This window comes from Dysidea avara, chromosome 3 (genome assembly GCF_963678975.1).
Source record: "Dysidea avara chromosome 3, odDysAvar1.4, whole genome shotgun sequence".
Lineage (NCBI taxonomy): Eukaryota > Metazoa > Porifera > Demospongiae > Dictyoceratida > Dysideidae > Dysidea > Dysidea avara.
The window spans coordinates 11,822,600-11,842,225 of NC_089274.1; the positions used below are offsets into that span (position 1 = coordinate 11,822,600).

General features: G+C 36.5%; 1 protein-coding gene and 1 long non-coding RNA gene across 8 annotated transcripts in view; both read left to right on the forward strand.

Moving 5' to 3' along the window:
• Positions 1-5,689, forward strand: part of LOC136249372 (syndetin-like) — a 40,222-nt gene extending 34,533 nt beyond the window's left edge. For 4 of the 5 annotated variants that reach the window (XM_066041339.1, XM_066041340.1, XM_066041343.1 and 1 more), the window contains 10 exons: positions 204-287; positions 381-407; positions 665-756; positions 907-1,003; positions 1,057-1,131; positions 1,748-1,831; positions 1,938-1,978; positions 4,079-4,159; positions 4,735-4,924; positions 5,462-5,689. In XM_066041339.1, the coding sequence (XP_065897411.1) occupies positions 204-287; positions 381-407; positions 665-756; positions 907-1,003; positions 1,057-1,131; positions 1,748-1,831; positions 1,938-1,978; positions 4,079-4,159; positions 4,735-4,924; positions 5,462-5,575 (885 nt within the window). In that variant the 3' untranslated portion in view covers positions 5,576-5,689. Of the gene's footprint in view, positions 1-203; positions 288-380; positions 408-664; positions 757-906; positions 1,004-1,056; positions 1,132-1,747; positions 1,832-1,937; positions 1,979-4,078; positions 4,192-4,565; positions 4,609-4,734; positions 4,925-5,461 lie in introns of those variants that run through there. The other variant, XM_066041344.1, reaches the window with a different exon arrangement.
• Positions 5,690-15,900: 10,211 nt separating this feature from the next.
• LOC136249373 (uncharacterized) lies at positions 15,901-19,401 on the forward strand. Of its 3 annotated transcripts, none has more exons than XR_010698181.1 (10): positions 15,901-16,158; positions 18,044-18,087; positions 18,138-18,312; positions 18,367-18,406; positions 18,458-18,642; positions 18,693-18,833; positions 18,884-18,964; positions 19,016-19,103; positions 19,157-19,225; positions 19,277-19,401. It is a non-coding gene; the product is annotated as an uncharacterized lncRNA (long non-coding RNA). The 3 variants fall into 3 exon arrangements; XR_010698180.1 differs by having other exon boundaries at positions 18,367-18,402; XR_010698182.1 differs by lacking the exon at positions 18,367-18,406.
• The last annotated feature ends 225 nt before the right edge of the window (positions 19,402-19,626 follow it).

A 19,626-nucleotide genomic window follows, 5' to 3' on the forward strand; every position in this document is an offset into this window, starting at 1 on the left:
TTGTAGAGTAATAACAACTACTAGCAGTAGCTCCATGTTTAGAAACTTGGCAAGCATTTGAAGTAGGGTGTACCTGGTGTTTGAAATTGTTTGGGTTTACCCAGTTGTGGAAAATCTAGTCGGAAATTTGTAACTGTCAAAGTAAATGCTAATTGCTTAATTTATCATTAGCTAGACATGAGTTATGTACTTGTGTACTATAGGATGAGTCCAGTGAAAAAGATCTCACAGGTAAAATGAAAACTACTCTTAAGAGAATTAGAGAACAGCTAATCTTTAACCCTCAGGTTGGTTTATAGTGTTATGCACCTTATTGTGTGTGTGCACTAGCACAGAGTAGAGTTTCATGTTTGTACTCTTTGTCTTGTGTGTGTATACAGGAACCTTCCAGAGAAGAAGGAGTGAAGGTATGTACTCACAACTGAATCTGCAGAAGCACATATGCATGCATGCACACACACACACACACACACACACACACACACACACACACACACACACACACACACACACACACACACACACACACACACACACACACACACACACACACACACACACACCACACCACACATGCGCATACACAACACACAAACATTCAGTTGTATCTTTGCACATAATTGTTCCTACGTAGCTGTACATGACTGATAATCTGTACACATAGGTACCTAGTCCCACCATCTTTGAGCTACTCAATTTAGTAGATGAGAAGACCTTCTATGGATTATCACCCAGACTAGTGGCCACTGAATCACTGTATGTATTTTGTGTACTTGTGGTAGTGTACTGTGAATGAAATGAGACAACAGGATTGCACCTTCTTATAATTTAACTACATTACAGTAATTTGTGCTTGTTAATTACGTATTTGCTTGGAACTGTAGTAACTTGGAATATTATTGGTAGGGTATTCATAGCTAAGCAATTTGAAAGTTTGCAACCATACTGTGAACGTTGTATTCCTGAAACACGGAGGGGATTTCTGCAGCAGTATTTTGTACAAGTAAGAAACCATGTCTTTAACAAGTTACAGTAGATCAGTACATCATCAACTAGACTGTGCACAATGTTGATGAACTCCGTAAACCAGTGTACTCACAAGTGTCCAAGAAGGCTATAAACTATGCACAGGTAAGTAGGATTTAGCTCAGGGTATTTGATAAGACAATATGGCGCTCCATTGGCCCAGTGTGAACACAAAATGACCCACACAGCTCATGGCTTCTGCTCCAATTTTCTCAGCACTAGTTCAGCTTTGTGACTACTACTCATCAAACATAAGCTGATTGGCCCAGTGGTATACTACTGGTGGAGCAGTAGATGTCTGGGTTGGGTCAGTTTGGCTCAGAGTCAAAATACTTGTCAAAAACCCTGATTTAGCTGTACATATGTATGGTGTGTTGTTGCTGAAGTGGTTGTAAATCTTTGTAATATACTTTTGTAATTAAAGTAATGTGCATATGCAGTGGAGATTTGATTATCTGAATGAGAGAAGGGAAACTTGTAACTTCATACAACTGAAAGCACACACAATTGCTTATAGCATATTCTAATTGACAAGAATACTCTAATAGAACAGTCATACTGGTATGACTGTTTGGTTGCTTGACATTCAGACAATTGTTTCTACATAATAATGTTTACACAGCAAAATACTTTGTTGCAAAGGTGTGCATTATATAAAATTGTTTGTGTACATGCGCTAATATAGATATGTGCAAGTATATTTATTGTTGTATGGATATAGATGTTGACGCACATGACAACAGTAAAGTGGGACATTAAAGAAATCATGTCACAACACAGTCAGTATGTTGATAACTTACTGAAAGTGAGTCTTGTTGTGAGCTGTGGTTATATGTCATTGACTTTGTTTTTGTATTATGTGTTTGTATATGTACATGCGTGATGTTATTACTGTTTGTGTTTTATGGTAGGAATTTGCTGACTTTGGTGATAAAATCAGTAGAATAGAAAGGTGTGTGTTATTTTGTAATGAGTATATGCCATGTACATAGTTGAAGAGGATTTGCAGTGGGACCTGTTAATGTAGAAAGTTCAAAATGAATATAAAGACACTGACTTGCAAAGTTTACATGCACGCTTAGTTAGTTAAGGATACAAACAGGAGCCCAGAAGCACCACAAGGCACCTTGCAGAGCTTATGAGCTCCTGCTACAAGGTATCCCTTGCACATAAGCTGCTGAAGAAGTTCAGATTATCTGGGTTTTTTTGTTTGTCTATCCATCCATCTGTGTTCTTTTATGTCACACAATTTGCCTACTACATGTATCAGCAATTTTTGTACCAATCAAAATGCCTATGGTTTTAAATAAATTTGTAGTTTGTTGTATTGAAGACTTTGTGTGGGGGTGTGGCTTGAGCTACAGTGCTGAACGTTGTTTTGTTAAACAAGAGTTTGTGTTTAAGCCTAATACATACGGCCTACTTTATTCCACAGACTGGACTGGACTCGACTTGACTCGACTTGACTCGACTTGCAGCTTGAGCTGGAAACTGGCTTTCTAGATGTAAACTGTCTCTTTCAATGCTGGAGAGATGCCTACCTTTGAGCTACGCGTACAACTGCTGATAATCTCCAAGTTAGGCACAAACATTGTACCAATTTGTTCGAATACAGCAGACGAGAATCACGTAAACAGTCACATTTTAATTGAGGCGGCCTACAAGGCCCTGCTACAGGGCTTCCCCGGGGCTTTAGGAAAAGCAGACCACTCAAGCGAGTTTGAAGGCCGTCACAGATCTAAGCATGCAGTGAATGCCTTTGCTATAGTTGGTACACATTCACCTGAGCCCCCACCAAATATAGTAATATCAAAGAAGTGAACATGTGTTCACTCCCAATGGGTTTGTACTGGAACAAGCATGTTTTCATGTTATAAACATGTTTGCGCACCTGAATTCTCCATACTAAATGTATGGGATATTTTAAAAGCCTCATAACTCATTTGTTCTTGCTGCATCATAGCATCCAGTGTTTAAAGGGCTTCACAGCTCTACTAAATGTTTGGGCAACTGGCCCATGTAACAAGTGTTATTAACAAGAAACTAGGGCTCAGGTGAACGCGAAAAGACTATACTATACCATAATATGGAAGGACTACTGGGACTAGGGAAGAGAGAATGGCCCACACCTGTTGACGTGATCCTCGTCTGCTGTAGCTATTTGAATAAATTGGCACAAAGCTCACACTAACTTGAACTTTACGAGCTACTTGATATGGCCCGCGTTTACGCTCCGTGAAGGATAGTCCTCAGTGTTGTGCTAGCTGGGGGTGAGTGTATACCTATACAGTTCAGCAGTTGGGCTATAGTCTAATTAATTAGTGCATGAGTTATTTTCGCCGTGTTTCATCAACAAGAGAACTGAGATTATCAGCAGTCGTACGTGTAGCTCAAATATAGGGTCTCTACAGCATTGCAAGAGCTAGTTTACTTCTAGAAAGTCAGTTTCCAGCTCAATCTGCAAGTGCAGTCCAGTCCAGTCCGTGAGTCCAGTCCATGGAATAAAGTAAGCCAATACATACATATAAGGCAACTGGTTATTTGTAAGATTTACAAGGCTGTAGCAAGTGGTCTGTCCAGCTGGTCTAGTTTTGGCCAGATCACTCTTCAGCTACTTGAATTTTGGAAAAGATCAGGATAACTTTAATAGATCAGTCAATGTGGTGCTCTAATTGAATGGTCAATGCAATAATTCTAGTAGAACAATCAGCTATAGGTTTCGGTTAACCATCCTACAGCTTACATCAGTATTTCAGTCCCTAAATTTAAAAATAAATTTTCTGGGGGGTGGGCATTTCCCTCAGCCTCTCTAGTGTGCATGAATGCATGCAGTGTACCCATCTGCCTATTCATTCACAACACAAAAGATAATAGCACCTTATTATGGTTCTGTTTCATCGTATGCCCTTATCACCCTTTGTAGTATTTTCCTGCTATCTGCTAGTACTGTATTTGATAGTCAATGATGGCACTACTGCATTGTAATATGTGTTGCTAGTAATATATAGTCATTGTATAAAGACATATATGATAGTGTTTGTAATTTCTTTAGGGACATCGGAATTCCTGAGCAAACATATCAGATTTTATGGGAAATGGCTATTAGAATGGCCAACAGAACATTTGTGGAAGGGTAGGTGGCACCCACACATACTGATATGGACTGTAAGTCACACACCACTATATCTGAATTAACAAATGCTACATGGCTTTATGTCAACAAATATGTAAAAGTGCATTTACAAAACAGTCCTATGATGTCACATCATTATCGAGATAAAATGGTTGTCACTGATAAGATATAGGTTTTACTATTATTGCACAGCCCTACTAGGAATTATGGGTTATCATTATAATTGGTACCTGCCATGGCCGATCATTAAACACTTGGCTGGACAACACTGCTACTTGAACCTACTTTCTAAGCACTGAAAATTGCTTCGTATTTTAAATACACAGCTTAAGTCACTGCACAACTTTTGGTAACTTTCAACATTTTTAATTGCTTTATTAACATGTAGAACAGTTATCCCCTCCAGCAGTCATACCACTGGGTAGCCCTCAAGATACTAGTCACTTGTACAAGTGTGGGTGACATCACTATTTGTACAGTGACGTTATGAGTGGTGATGCAAAGGTGTGTGACTTACAGAGTCATTGTGTATGATTTGAGGGAAATTTCAAGTTTAATTATTTGATATGTTTCAGCTTTTCACAAGCTAAGAAGTGTAGCAATGAGGGAAGAGCACTGATGCAGTTGGATTACCAACAGTTCTTGAGCAAACTTGGAAAACTAACCTATCTCAGGCCCATACCAGATCACGATTATGTTGAAGTGTACATTAAGGCCTATTACCTAACTGAGAATGATATGGAGAAGTGGATACAAGAACACAGAGTTAGTAATACAAAGTGTTTTGTTACCAAGACCATAATATGAAATGTTTAATTAAAGATGACAACACATTGTGGCTCTTCCATACTACCTTGACATACATAAATGTTCACTTATAATGTTTGGTCAGTCTGCTTGACTTTGTAGCACACCTGTCACTATAGCACTATAGAGCGGCTGGAGAAATACCTTTAAAGCTGCTTCAATTTGTTTAAGGACAATGCAGCAAATAGCAGGCTTTGATCAAAACCCAGAGCACATATGAGGGCTTGCTTGCTAACATTTTTACTTAAATGATTTGTAAACAACAATTAAATGTGTCTAGAGCACTGACAGTTTTCCATCTTCATTATGTGTCAATGTCTGATTGATTTTTTTTTATCAAATAGAATTTCACAAAAAATATCTCACTACTATAAATCAGATCTATATTGTATATAGCATGCACAAACCTGCCATCTAACTTTAATGAAAGACAATTCATTACAATGTTGTGAACTAATAATTAATGCATTAGTGTGTACTCTTTTTGACTTTTAGGAGTATACCTCAAAGCAAGTGACCTCTCTAGTTAACTGTGGAGTTGGTGCTCATTTGAGTAGAAAATCTCGTCAAAAACTACTAGCACTAATCAGCGATGATGCTAATAAATAAGTAACGAGTTGTAGACACTGACAAAAATGACACAAAATAACTTATATATTTTATGTATGTATTGAATCATGTAGTGGTGCAAAAATTGCATTAAACAATATATTTGAAATTTTATTGCTTGGAAAACCAAATGAACATGAACCTTGCAAAAAGTATCCACTGCAGTTGCACAGCTGTTTGAACAGGTATTGTGCTTACACAGTACATACACACCTGTACACCAGTTTTTTTGCTGTCACTGTATTGTATGTTGGAAGTACGGATCTGCAATACATAGCAGTGTGGCAATATATCAATACAGTAAATGAGTATCACAAGGCAATACTGCACCTAGACAATAGTGATATATTGAAATACACTCATGAGTGCTCTATTAGAATATGTAATGACTCTTGCCTGTTTTTTTTTGTTTTGTTTTTTTTTGTATTTTTTTAAATTTAAGCCTCAAAGAGGTTAACTGAATTTAGCATAGTGGTTAGATGAAATGGTTGGCTTGATAGCACCAGTCATAAGTAACTATGACTACTTCATTACAGTATCGTGATACACTATATTGTATCAAACAGTTTATTGATGGTGATACATGATACACAAAATGTACTGTATCACAGAACCCTAGTTGGAAGAGAGTTGCATATATAATTCACATCTTGCAACTGCTATACAGTACATTGGTACTGAGGGGAGAAGGTACTCTCCATAATAAGGAGCGTTTAAAAATTATTGATCGTGAAAATAAAAAGTATAGTGAAATAAAAGAAGTTGTCTACATCTGCAGGTATAGTAGCTAGCTAGTGTGGACATTTGATTCCTATATTTCAGTCTCCTATGAATTGGGGATTAAATCACTGGTATATCTGCAGGTGTAGACAGCCACCTTGTTTCACTCCTATTTGAACTTCATATATTCCTTATGCTTGTTTGTTTGTTTACTTTTAAAACAATAATATTATTATATTACAGGCAAATCCCTGCATTGTGTGCATATCGCATCTAAAATTGTGCTAGACTTCCATAAAATTGTATATGCATTTGAACACACCATTTACTGAAACTTACTGAAAGCAGAGTAGCCATTATGCTTTGTTTTCAGCTATGTCCGTTACACAGCATTTGAAACAAAGAACAGTATGACAAATGTCTCTGCAATCAATCCAGTCACTACGGAAAATACAGGCATGATAGATACAGTAGCTAGTGAGCACAGCCACAGAGATTAAGCCATATTGTACTACCTTGATTTGACACCTGCAAAAAGAAATGGGCACATGCAGTAAAGGACAACGGTAAGTCATGCATTGTGCACACTGCCACCTGTCAGGCTGAAGCAGTGAAAAATCAAGCCCATAGCTAGGTCAGTTCCTCCATAGAGAAGCACATGTTGAGAAGGGTGTAAGAAATTAGGAGAAGCCAATGTTCAACACTGATGATTATCCCTTGTCTACATTTATTTATTTGTGTTACTGGACAGACAGACAAGTGTCTGATGCGTCCAGGGGACAAGCCCAAAAAAAATGAATAAAAATACAATCATAACAGTGATATTTGTTAGTTACTAAAAGACAGTAGTTTAAATCCAAATAGAGTAGAGGGGAGTGAATTCTTGTCAACATTATTAATATGAATCTGCTGCTGTATCAGTAGACCTAGGTTGAGCTACTTGAGGCACTACTGTAACAATCTTTCCTCTATGAATGGTCAAATGTTTTTTCCCTGCTAACAAACGTTTTTTAGTTCAACACGTAGTTCCTTGGCTGCCTCCCTTTCCTTTAGAGTATTATCAGGTGATATATATACTTTGTTATAGAGGAACTGTGTCTCAGTTTGCTGGCTCTCTTCAAGATGTTATATTTGGTAGAAGCCTCAGCTACTGAAATCAACAAAGGTACATGCTAAACTAGCAAGCAGAAATGATGATGTAGTACTGTACGTAGATCATGGAGGTTCCAGAAACCAGCCTCACAATACCTTCACTGCGCCTTGGCTGTATTGATGAAGTAAAGCCAAGCCAAGAATGCCTTCAGTGTGACCTAAAACACTTCCAATAGGTTGCTATAAATTTAAAAATAATATTTTGTGGAATTTTCTGCCAACTGGCTGTCTGACCGACCAACTGATTTACTGTCTCAGACAAGTGTGTAACTTGATAATGGCTTATGATTAGTGGTGAAGTTCAGTGCTCTCAAGGTCAAGAAATACACAATAGTATGTCAGACGCATAACACAACCATGCATTATACAAAAACTGAAAAAAATCATGTATCCATAAACAACAAATTAAATAATGTATTTGTATGGTATAAACCTTTAATTTTACCTTCAGTTTTCATTGTGTACACTTGCATCTATCTAATATGGGTATTATTAAATGTATATGAATGCAAACAAGTAGCATATATATATACATGAGTATATAGTTTAAATTGAGTGCAATGCCTTATTCGCTATCCTGGCTATAATATAGTATTAGTTACACAGTGGCACAAGAGGTAACAGTATTTATATGATGTAACTAATTACTAAAGTAACTTTTGTAGATGAGTTGGCTTATCACTACAGCAATAATAACATTCCAATTAATGATCAGTTCTTCCACTACTGTGTACTATGTATTGCCTGATAATTCAACCAACACCACCTGTCCATCTCAACATTGTGCTAGACTCAGTCAATACTTGCAGGATAATAGCACTTTGTCGTTTGTATCAGATGTTGAATTTTACTTCTTACCAGGAGAGCATCAAGTCACCTCCAACATAGTGATAAGCCATGTAAACAATTTTCTATTTACTGGAATAACTAATAACGGTTCATCACCAGTATTGATTTGCAAACCACAAGTGTTATTATTTGTTCTTTATTCTCATAATGTTACTATCTCAGAATTGTATTTCAACAAATGTGGAGGTAACGTAGCCACAATCACACTGCAGTATATAACCAGTGATCACTATGACATTTCAGCTTGTTTATTTCTATTCTTATGCTCAGACTGTAAAATAAGAAATGTTAACATTTTTCACCTGGCAGAATATGGGATAGCAGGCATTAATGTAGTTGGAAATTCACAGTTGGAGAATATCACTGTCTCCATCCATTCAAAAATTTTGTCATTATTTTGCACCAAGGGAATTTTGTTAGTTTACTTAAACAGTCATGCTCATAGTAATTACAACAGCACAATTTCTATCACAGAACTATTAATAATTGATAATGACCCCAATAATTTCTGTACTATGGTAGGTGGAGGACTAGAAATAGAACTTAAACAAAGTCAGTACCATGTAAGAGTTATATTGAGTAGGTCCAGTTTTAATAACTTAAAATTTGCTGAAAAAGAGTTACTAAATATCCTTGCAATTTCACACACCATATCTTCTGTTGTCATCAAACATTGCACTTTTCAGCTTAACATATATAAACAAAGGAATGACCCTTTAAAGGCACTAATTGGTATTACAATGAATCGCATAAATGTATCCCTTATGATCAAAGGTTGTCTGTTTCAAGCAAATAATATAATGTCATCTATTATAGACCTAACAATTTTAGAAACTTCTCCTTCAGATCAGCATGGATACCCTAGTACTGTCACTATTATTAAATGTGGTTTTGTTTCAAACAGAAGTCCACTGTTACACTTTATAACAGAGTTTTCTCATCCGTATAAACATGCTGTTGAAGTTTTCATCAAAGATGTGCACTTCCATGGAAATGTAAGAGTAGGGGTTATAAATGGCAACATGATTTTTGTATACAACATGGTTGTACATCTTAGTGGTGAAGTGGTATTTGCAAGAAGTGCGTTATTTAACACTGTAGTACATTTTGATTCCTGTGACATTCATTTTTACAACAACATTACCTTTGAAGACAATGAATGTGATGAAATTATCACAATGAAGTCAAGCTCTAGATCATCTGATAGTAGTATAAAAATAATGAAATTTGCAATTGTCAAATTTGTCCAGAATGTATGTACCAACCAGCTGATTACTATTATTATGAATGATTATAATAAAATTTACCCATTCTGCTTATTTCAGTACATTGGAAGTGGTAATGTAAGTAATTTCCCACTGACAAAATTGCCATACAAAGTCATTTTTACTAATAATATTCAACGCAAAGTATCATTAAGAAGTAATTCAACCATAAATTATTATACATATTATTGCCGGTGGTTAACCTCTTCTTCATTTAAAGGATACACCACAAATGATATTAATAAATACATAATTGAAGTCAAATATCCCATCAGTCAGCACTTGCTGTTAAATCGTCACAACAGAATATGTTCTTGCTATGACAATGGACTACACAATTGTAGTAATAACATACTGGGATCTGTATCTCCAGGTCAAACACTGCAAGTTGATTTGTGCGTTCCATATAACCCCACAGTTACTGTGTTGTATGCAGAAACACATCATTCACTTATCCAAGATGTGACTTGTAAAGTCGTGTACCAAGCTCAACTGACAAATGTAATAGATCACTACCACAGAAAATTCAATTTTACAATTTCTTCTGTGAGTAATGCACGGTGTCAACTATTCTTAACAGCAGAGCCAGACTTATACAAGTACTATGATGTATTCACTATAGAACTTTTATTATGTCCGTTAGGTTTTGTGTTACAGAATGGAGTGTGTGACTGTGATCCTGTGCTTGCAAGTAAGGAGTTTTATATCACTTGTAATATTGAGAAGGCTACTGTAAAGCGTCCTGCTAACAGTTGGATGTGTGGTGAAAAGCATGTTGTAGGGGACAATCATTCAAGTTATATCATATGTTCAACTTGTCCCAAAGATTACTGTGATCCTGACTCATCAGACATCAGTTTGACTAACCCTGACTTACAGTGCCAGTTCAAGAGAAGTGGTATCCTGTGTTCACAATGCCAACATGGACTTAGTATGGTATTTGGATCATCAAGGTGTATGAAGTGTACTAATGTACATATTCTCATCACTCTCATAATAATAGTGGCTGGGATTGTTTTGGTAGTGTTACTGTACCTTCTCAACCTCACAGTTACTAATGGAACTATCAATGGAATAATATTTTATACTAACATTGTTAGTATTAATGACTCTGTTTTCCTGGTAAACGATAATGTATTTAAGCCACTGAAAGTATTTATCTCTTTCATTAACTTAGACATGGGTATTGAGACATGTTTCTACAATGGAATGGAAAGTTATGCTAAGATGTGATTACAATTGTTCTTTCCTTTATATCTGATATTGATAGCTACTTTCATTATCATAGTTAGTCGCTACTCCTACAGAATACAACGACTAACATATACTAGATCTCTTCCTGTACTAGCTACATTGTTCCTACTATCCTACACAGGTATCCTCAGAGCTGTATCAACAGTGTTGTTCTCTTATTCTACCATAACTGAACTACCAAATGGTCATCAACAGTTAGTGTGGTCTATTGATGCCAGTGTTCCATTGTTTGGTGTTAAGTTTACCATACTGTTCATCACATGTCTTGTGTTATTTCTGTTGCTCATTCCTTTCAACATCATCCTGTTGTTCACAAGGTATCTCTTACAATTTAGGATAATAAACCGCTTTAAACCAATTTTAGATGCATTTCATGGCTCCTACAAGGACAGTTACTATTATTGGATTGCGGTACACATTGTGTTTAGAAACCTACTCTTTGCTTTGCATTCTCTTAAAGCACATGTACGACTAATTATTTCTGCTATGCTTCTAGTATGTCTAACTGCGACTAGTGGATATTTGCATCCATACAAATCCAAACTTCTGAATTTTCAAGACCTTTTCCTGTTAATGAACCTCACCATGTTGTACGCTGTTTCTTATCAAAGCAGTAGTGGAATTTTTTCTGTAACTACAAACATCATGATTGTTGCCACTTTCATTCACTTTATCACAGTTATACTGCATCATTTCCTCACATATATATGCCACTGTGATATAATGAGGATTTTGCTTGTCACAAAGAAGAAACTTAAGCATTTCCTTTGCAAAACAAAACCACCTCATGTAAATGATACTGTGTTGTTGAACATCCCTGAACGTGCTTATGATTACAGTAAGTATCAGGGAGAACTTGATAGTGATGACTTCAACTCATAACATACAATTGTACAGAATATTGTGTTGCTATAATCAAGAGAGATTTAACTGCTAAAGCTAAAGTAAATTAATTGTACACATATACAAGTATTTTATGCATAGAGATTTTTTTTGTAGTTTGCAAGTTATAAAAGTATATGGGATCAGTGTTATATAAGATATGTAATTATAACAATTTACTAGAGTGGTTTGCTGATCAAAAACATTCTGGTTGCAAGGGAAACTAATTTTGCTTCAGCGCGTAGATGTTAAGTGATGTCTATTAATACTATGAATACTTGAACCTGGCATTTACTGTGGTTATAATGTTACCTACATACCCTGGCGACTAAAAGAAACCAGGCATTTATACAAGATCAGCCATAATTTGAAGCAATATAATTATATGCGTGCAGCAAGCCACAACAGGACACTTACTTAAAGAATGCATACGTTTAGCATTGGTGAATTTAAACATCAACCATACATGTAATTTGATGAAATATGTATGTTATGTCACTGACTTTAACAGGAGCTCTGATGAACAAGAACACACTATGCTGTAAATAATGTGTAAACATAAAATCTCCTATAAGGCCACGTAAACTTAATAGTTATAGTTTCTCGTCTCTGCCTGTGTGTTTTCCTTGCCACATTGATGATTTTTTGTACTAATGCATGCACAGCTATTAAGTAACTTATAAAGCTAGTATCTAGCTAGAGTAAACTAATGTATTCTGTGTTCATGTGAGCTATGTAATTCAGCTACTTAGTGCGTAAAAAATGAAATTTAAATCTCACCCACTGCATTGCTGTTTTGTGTATATATTGGTTGATGAGAAACTAATAATTCATTTTTGAATGATCCAAAATAAAAGTTTTACATGATGAATGTATGCTTATAGACAGTACCACAGCATCTCATTAGTACTTAACAGGCTAGCTGGTGCACCACAGAAGATTCCTCCACTGGACACAGTGAAAGTGTTAGGAGCCTACCTCAATGATGACAGTGTAGCACACTTCCAATCATGTGATGTTACTAAGTGATGTTAACTCTGACCTCACTGATACCTTAAAGATCACATGGGACTGATAATGTCATTGCTAATTACAGTTCAGGAATTAAATATGTATATCATACGTATATCACTGCATATGTCATCTTTTTATATGGCCAACTTCAGGTCTATGTAGCTCTAATAGTTAATCATATCAATCTAACATCTAAACAGTCTGTGGTCACTCTTCTGTTTTGTCTTTGGGTGTGTATAGTGACACAACAATCACGATGCAGGTTTTAGGTACATCTCTTCTGTACTTATAAAGTTCACTAGTAATAAGATATCATTAATACATGATTATATCACACTGGGTGGAACAACACACTGCTGCTGCTATGGTCCTTAGATAGTTTGTTGCACCTCTACAACTAAATGTATAACTAGAACCATAAGCAAAACTGATCTTCAACACTAATGTCATTATATAAGTAAATGCCTATATATATATGTTTCCATGTTAAGAGTAAAATATTTAGTTCATACACTATAGCCAAGTATGGTATGTATGCTGACAACATGCAGTTTTGTGGTTGATAGGTATAGTAATAGTTTTTAGTTCTGTGGTAGATGTACTGCATAATGTATAATTCTTATGAATAGTGAAGTAATATTGGAATGTCAACACAATCTTGTAATTGTGTTATCATAGTTACATGCATAGTTGATAAGGGTAATAACAAGTTAAGTTAACCTGGCAACTTATAATTACTTCCAGGTAGCTAGCAGTAGTTTATTACTCCTGTTTAAAGCGTTACATGCATGCACTAATCAAGTAGTTATTGGAATGTTGACAACAACCTTGTGGTAGATGTACTGTATATCATAGTTACATGCATGGTTGATAAGGGTGATAACAACTGAGTTAACTGGCAACTTCCAGGTAGCTAGCAATAGTTTATTACTTCTGTTTAAAGTGCTACATGCATGCACTATTGTAGTTATTGGAATGTTGACAACAACCTTGTGGTAGGTGAACTGTATAATGAAGATCATAGTTACATGCATGGCCATGGTTGATAAGGGTGATAACAAATAAACCAATGTACAGTGCTGTTGAGTCATCATAGCACACATAGCTACCAAACAATTCAGTACAACATTATTTACTTCACAAAACAAGATAATGTTTACAGAAATCCTGCATGACTGTAAGAATGGAGTACATTATATCACATCTAGTTATTTGGTTTGTGCTTCTCCAAAATTACAAATGTGACCAAATTTTGGAATATCACTCTTGTGGTTGCACCTGAAACGATTAGAATTTTGAAACTAGCTTGGTGCTGTTAATAGCAGAGAATACTTTTCTAACATGTCATTTAAGGTATCTATGGTTTACCCGTAAGTGGGTGGGAATTTAATGCTGTGTTTTAAAACTATTTCATGTGTCCAGAAGGGTGATTTTCCAAAATCCGATCACAAAATTAAAGTGAAACTATAAATACATAGCAGATCGTAGATAGTGACTAGATGTGAAAGAACTGCTTGTGTTTGCTGTACAACTTAATAATTACATGGCTTGGCTTGGCTTTTTGAGACGCTAAACAAAACACTTTGAAAATAGCTATCTCAAGATTGGGTATTGAGGTACTTTGAGTCATGTTAATATGCCGGGTTGGCACTTCAGCACTTTGAAGCACTGTAGATAGCTACAGTAATTTGCTCACAATTGGTTACAAAATCTCAATACTGTGACATTACCTGTTAATGATGAGGTGCAGTTTGTGTGGCTGATCACAAAAGTGCCTGTCTAGTAGTATATACATGCACTAACTAGCTACATGCAACCTGTGACTTTGAAATACCGGACCCGTGTAGCTAGGGAAGTTGTATAATTGAGACCACTAGTAATTGATGTTGACAGGCAAAGAACTGAAGATACACATTGTCTGACATTTCACTGTGATTGGACAATGTTTCCACTAGCTATATCAAGACGCGTGCGGCCCAAGAAGCCGGCGCAGTATATTTACAGGAAGAAAGTAAACGCGATTTGCACATCTTTGTAGCTCCGTGGTTCCTTATCTGATTGAAACCAAAGTTGCTACAGAAGTGCCGGCTAGGTAGGGGAGTCCACATTCCAAATTTGAAGAAAATCGCTCCAGCCATTTCCGAGAAAAGAGCGGTCAACGTTTGGGGGTTTTTTCTTTGTTTTTTTTCTTCTACTTCTTTTCGCACACTTTGCAAAATCCGCCATAAAACACGAATGCGTGCTCCAATCGGGTTGAAATTTGGCTCACTTAAAGGGCTCATTAGGCGAATCTCAGTACCAAGTTTGGTAGGAATCCGATGAACATTCACGGAATTATGACCGATTATTTTCGTAAAATAAGGTCGAAGGTCTGTCACGCCCACAGGGTAAACCGCTTGAAGGAATGAGCTGCAAATTGCTATGTAGATGGAGTAACTATCGTAAGAGTGCCTTTTTGTTGTTTGAAAGGAATCCAGTTAAAGGCCATCGAGATATGATACAAAACCCAACCTATGTCACAATTACGCGATCGATTTTTATGAACAAAAAACTATTAGTTTTCACGCCTACCAGGCAAACCGCTTAGAGCAGCGAGCTGAAAATCGGTGTGTAGCTGGAATAATTATCATAGAAAGTCCTTGCAGTAGTACAGAATAATCGGATTACAAACCACTGAGTTACACTGTGAAAAAAGAGGAATATAATATGGTATATCTAATGGCTTAAACTATACAAATAATCTCAGTATAGCCTTGCATTATACTAACTATCTTATACTTTAGTATAAACCCCACCTTATATTATGGGAAACAGATTATACTTTAGTTTAATACACATTCTTTGTATGGCTTTGTTTACTTAACTAAATGTGATAACTTTTTAGCTTCACCATTATTGTCTCATTTTTAGCTTCACCATCTCATTATCACCATCTCATGTGGCTTAAGGTTTTTTTTACTGTACCAAACAAAGTCATGATGATTTTACAATAAGTAGCTACACTTCTGTTAATCACTATAGCTAACTAACTAGCTTCAGTTTGTTGTGATAATTTCATACGCACACATTTTCATACAGCAAAGCATATAATACCAGTAAAATTAATTATTCAATCTAAGAGCCATACAAATCTAGAGTTTCTTGCACAGTTAGCACAGCTGCAAAAGTTCGTAGTAATGCTTGTTTAAAATTGAAGGGGAGCGCATGCGTATTACTGATGCAATTAAGTCGCCATCTTTGTCGCTATTGTTGTATCAGAGGTTGTAAATGTGAGTGATACGACGGTGTATCTCGCGGAGAGAGTGTACGCGATCGGCGCCATCGTCCAATGAGCCACGATGATAGTTATGGACCACAACTGTACATCCCTGCTGGCTGTAGTGGTGAAGTGGCGCCGCCAAGTGGACAATTCCTTCAATGGCAGCAATCAAAAACAGCTCTAGATGAGTAAGTATTAGACTAAAATGATAGCTTGTACGATAGGTTTAGCCGTATTAAATTGTTTATTGTGTATTGTATGACAATGGCCTGCAAATGATTCAACTTTGGTGTTGCTGTGTACGTATTACATGTTTTATATCCTGTTATACAGGGGCGATTCTAGAGATTTTGCTGAGTGGTTTCCAAAAAAAATTATGGACCATAGTGTATGATTTGCACGCTGATAATCAGGTGATTTAAGGGTGAGACACTGGAGTCACCGCACAGTGCGCGAAGTGCACTCAGCGAAATGCGAAGCATGAGCCCTCTAGGGGGGTCTGGGGGCATGCCCCCCCCAGGAAATTTTTAAAAATTGTGATAGTTGAGATTGAATCTGAATGCATTTTCAGGCATCTCACTATGCTCACAAAGTGTAAAAAATTCTATTCAATCTGAATAAAACAACTTATTTTCTTATAAGAAATACATGTACAACAGAGGTAGTAAAGTACCGTAGCTACACAACAATATAAAAGTAAAAATTATTAATCTTCTCCATTTTCATGCACCCAGAATGTTTTGTAGCAAAGATAGTTATCACTTTGTCAATGTCAATGTCTATTATGGCGATGGATGTTCATCAGTGCTAAGCCAATGAAGCCAAGCATAAACAAAGGATTGCTTTTTCCCATATTTGTGTGTGATGGAAAGCAAGTACCTTTAGTTGACTTAAAATGATTGGTAATTGCATTCAGCTGCTTGTGATCACTTAACCTTTTATCAACATAATTATGAACTAAAATCATTTGGTCTAGTAGGGTTTATAAGGTGGAGTACTTGAACAATTGATCTTAAGAATTAATGCAGTCCTTGTTTGCATGTATGTCTTCAATTGTCGCTTCATTAGACACTTCAATTATGTTTTCATCAGAGCTGTCATCTGAATCTATGATCACACAAACAATCTCTTCTTCATATTCTCCTGACTGCCCTCACAAACATCAGAACCTACAGACATGCACAAGATTAACTGCTAGCATTATATCCTATAGTGTAATAATGTAAACACCTCATTCTTGGTTGTTTGCAATACTAAGCACGACTATGTAGTTGATACTTGCTAACGCTGAGGTTGAGCATTTGAACACACTACTCCAATTAGCTAGCAGCATTTGATAACTCACAATTCTTTATAATGAGCTGCATCTAGCTATATTTAATGAAGTCACTAGCCTTGCTATTTAAAAAAACATTCTTTCACAAAGCCACACTGTATAATTGTAATTGCTATTTCACTAGGCATAGGGACTCACGCATGGATATCCATGCAAAGGGTAGCTACTGCAGTGGCAGAGGAAGTAGTTGATATGAGGGGGGCTGACCAGGAGCGGATAAATTAAAAAAAGGTCACAGCCAGCTGACAATAGCTGCCCACCTCACCAGCTACACATTTATAGCTGATAAACTATATAAAAATCCTTACATGGCTCACTAAACACTGCTCTAATACTGTGACTACTTTATAGAGTGACTGCTCTATTAGAGTATCCCGATCTTTACAAAGGTTTTCAGCCCCACTTCAAGAAAGATTATTTCGACGTGACCCCCTCAACAGATCGAGGGGGTGTTCAGCCCCCTAGCCCCTCCCCCCTTTCCGCCGCCTATGAGCTACTGTCTAGCTCTCCTAGACAAGTAATATACACAGATCACTTACCTATCCTCAGTCAGGCTTTTTGAGCTTCTGTACTCGCCAAACTCCTTATAATCTTCTTCTAACAGTTCTGCCACGTGGCACATGGAGTAAAATCAAATGTCGCGTGCTGTACTTTAATTACAATAATCATAAAAATTCTGAGTGGTTTCCGGAAACCCCAGAAACCCCCCTAAAACCGCGCCTGCTGTTATATCTCAGCTTATGGCGGATGACGAGTGGACACAGTTCATCAGCCATCAACGGTAAGAGTATGCATGGTCTGCTCTTACAATTTTGTATATTATCTCTTCAGAGGTACAGTTTCTTGTCGAACCTCTTAGTTCTACAGGCTGTCAGTGTACAATATCTGCAGTGTTAGTTTCCTTCAATGGCAGCTGCTTCCTTTAAAGAATCTGGTAGTGACCATATGTGGACAGTTTTGTTCTTTTTTCACGGAGTTGTTCAACGTCATCTAATTACTTACAGCTGTAAGTGCATTAAGCCTGATTGTGTTTTTATTCATTTTCTTTTCAATGGGGTAGGAATTACAGACTTGGTGATTCTTATTGTTAACATCTGTAAGTAAGTACACTGAGAGTGTCCAGTATACAATTTATATTTACCTTCGTTTAGGTTTGTGGAAACTGGTCTCATTTCTTCTGGGAACCGGTCTCATTTCTTCATGTTTTTCACTACTTTTTATCAACAGCTGACGGCTGCTACCTTGTCTGGCACTGTAAATGAGTTGAGTGCTTTCAAGAACCTGTTTTGTCTTGTTTGTCCTTATTTCACTGATCATGCTCGTATTGCTAACAAAAGTAAGTTCACTGAGAGTATGCAAATTATATTATATTTAGTCTTGTTTCAGTTGTACTTAGTGATTACAAGATTCTTGGACTTGGTTATGAGTGTATCAGATGCTTCTTGTGAGCTTACGTAACACGTTAGCCCAACAAAGTCACATACTAAGTGGCTGTTTTATGTCTTGTTAGACTCACTGATAACACCTGTAAGTACACCAAATAATCCAGAATATGAATTATGTTTGCCTCCATTTAGGGTTGTGAGACCTGGTCTTATCAGACTTGTCTTAGATGTACATGGATTGTCGGTCTCAGTTTTAAAAGATTGTTACAAACTGTAAGTATGATGGTTGTTCAGTATACGCATTATATTTACCATCTTTAATAGAGTTGTGGGACCTAGCCACCATTCTACATGGTAATACTAGGTTTCCAGACAAGGTCGTGGTTTTATGAGATTCTTATTGTTACAAACTGTAAGTCCAACGATTATCCAGAATACACATTATATTTACCATCTTTGTATTAGAGCTGTGGGACAGTTCTACCAGACGACTAACAGATTGTCACAGAGTTCTACATATTGATGATAATACAGGTAATTTGTAATGGAACTTGTGAATTGTATTTACTTCCTTACCTGCTGCAGTTGGATAAAGACTGATAAATGACGAAATTGATTTGATACTGCCATGGCCAAGGAGACATTGATTTACTAGCTGTACCTATTGTGGTTTTAACATATTTACAGAATTAAATTCATTACAAATATAATTATAGAAATTAGTTAATTAAGGTAGCCACAGATTATAGGAAAGTAAAAAAGTACAGTAGTATAGTAGCCAATATATGGTTGAAATAGGCTTAGTATAGTCTGATAATACACCGCAGTATACTAGTGATTTAATCTCTAATATATGACTGTCTTAAATGTATTCAATAAGCTTGTTATAGTAAAGTCCTAATCTAATAATATATGCTGTACTATTTCATTCCAAT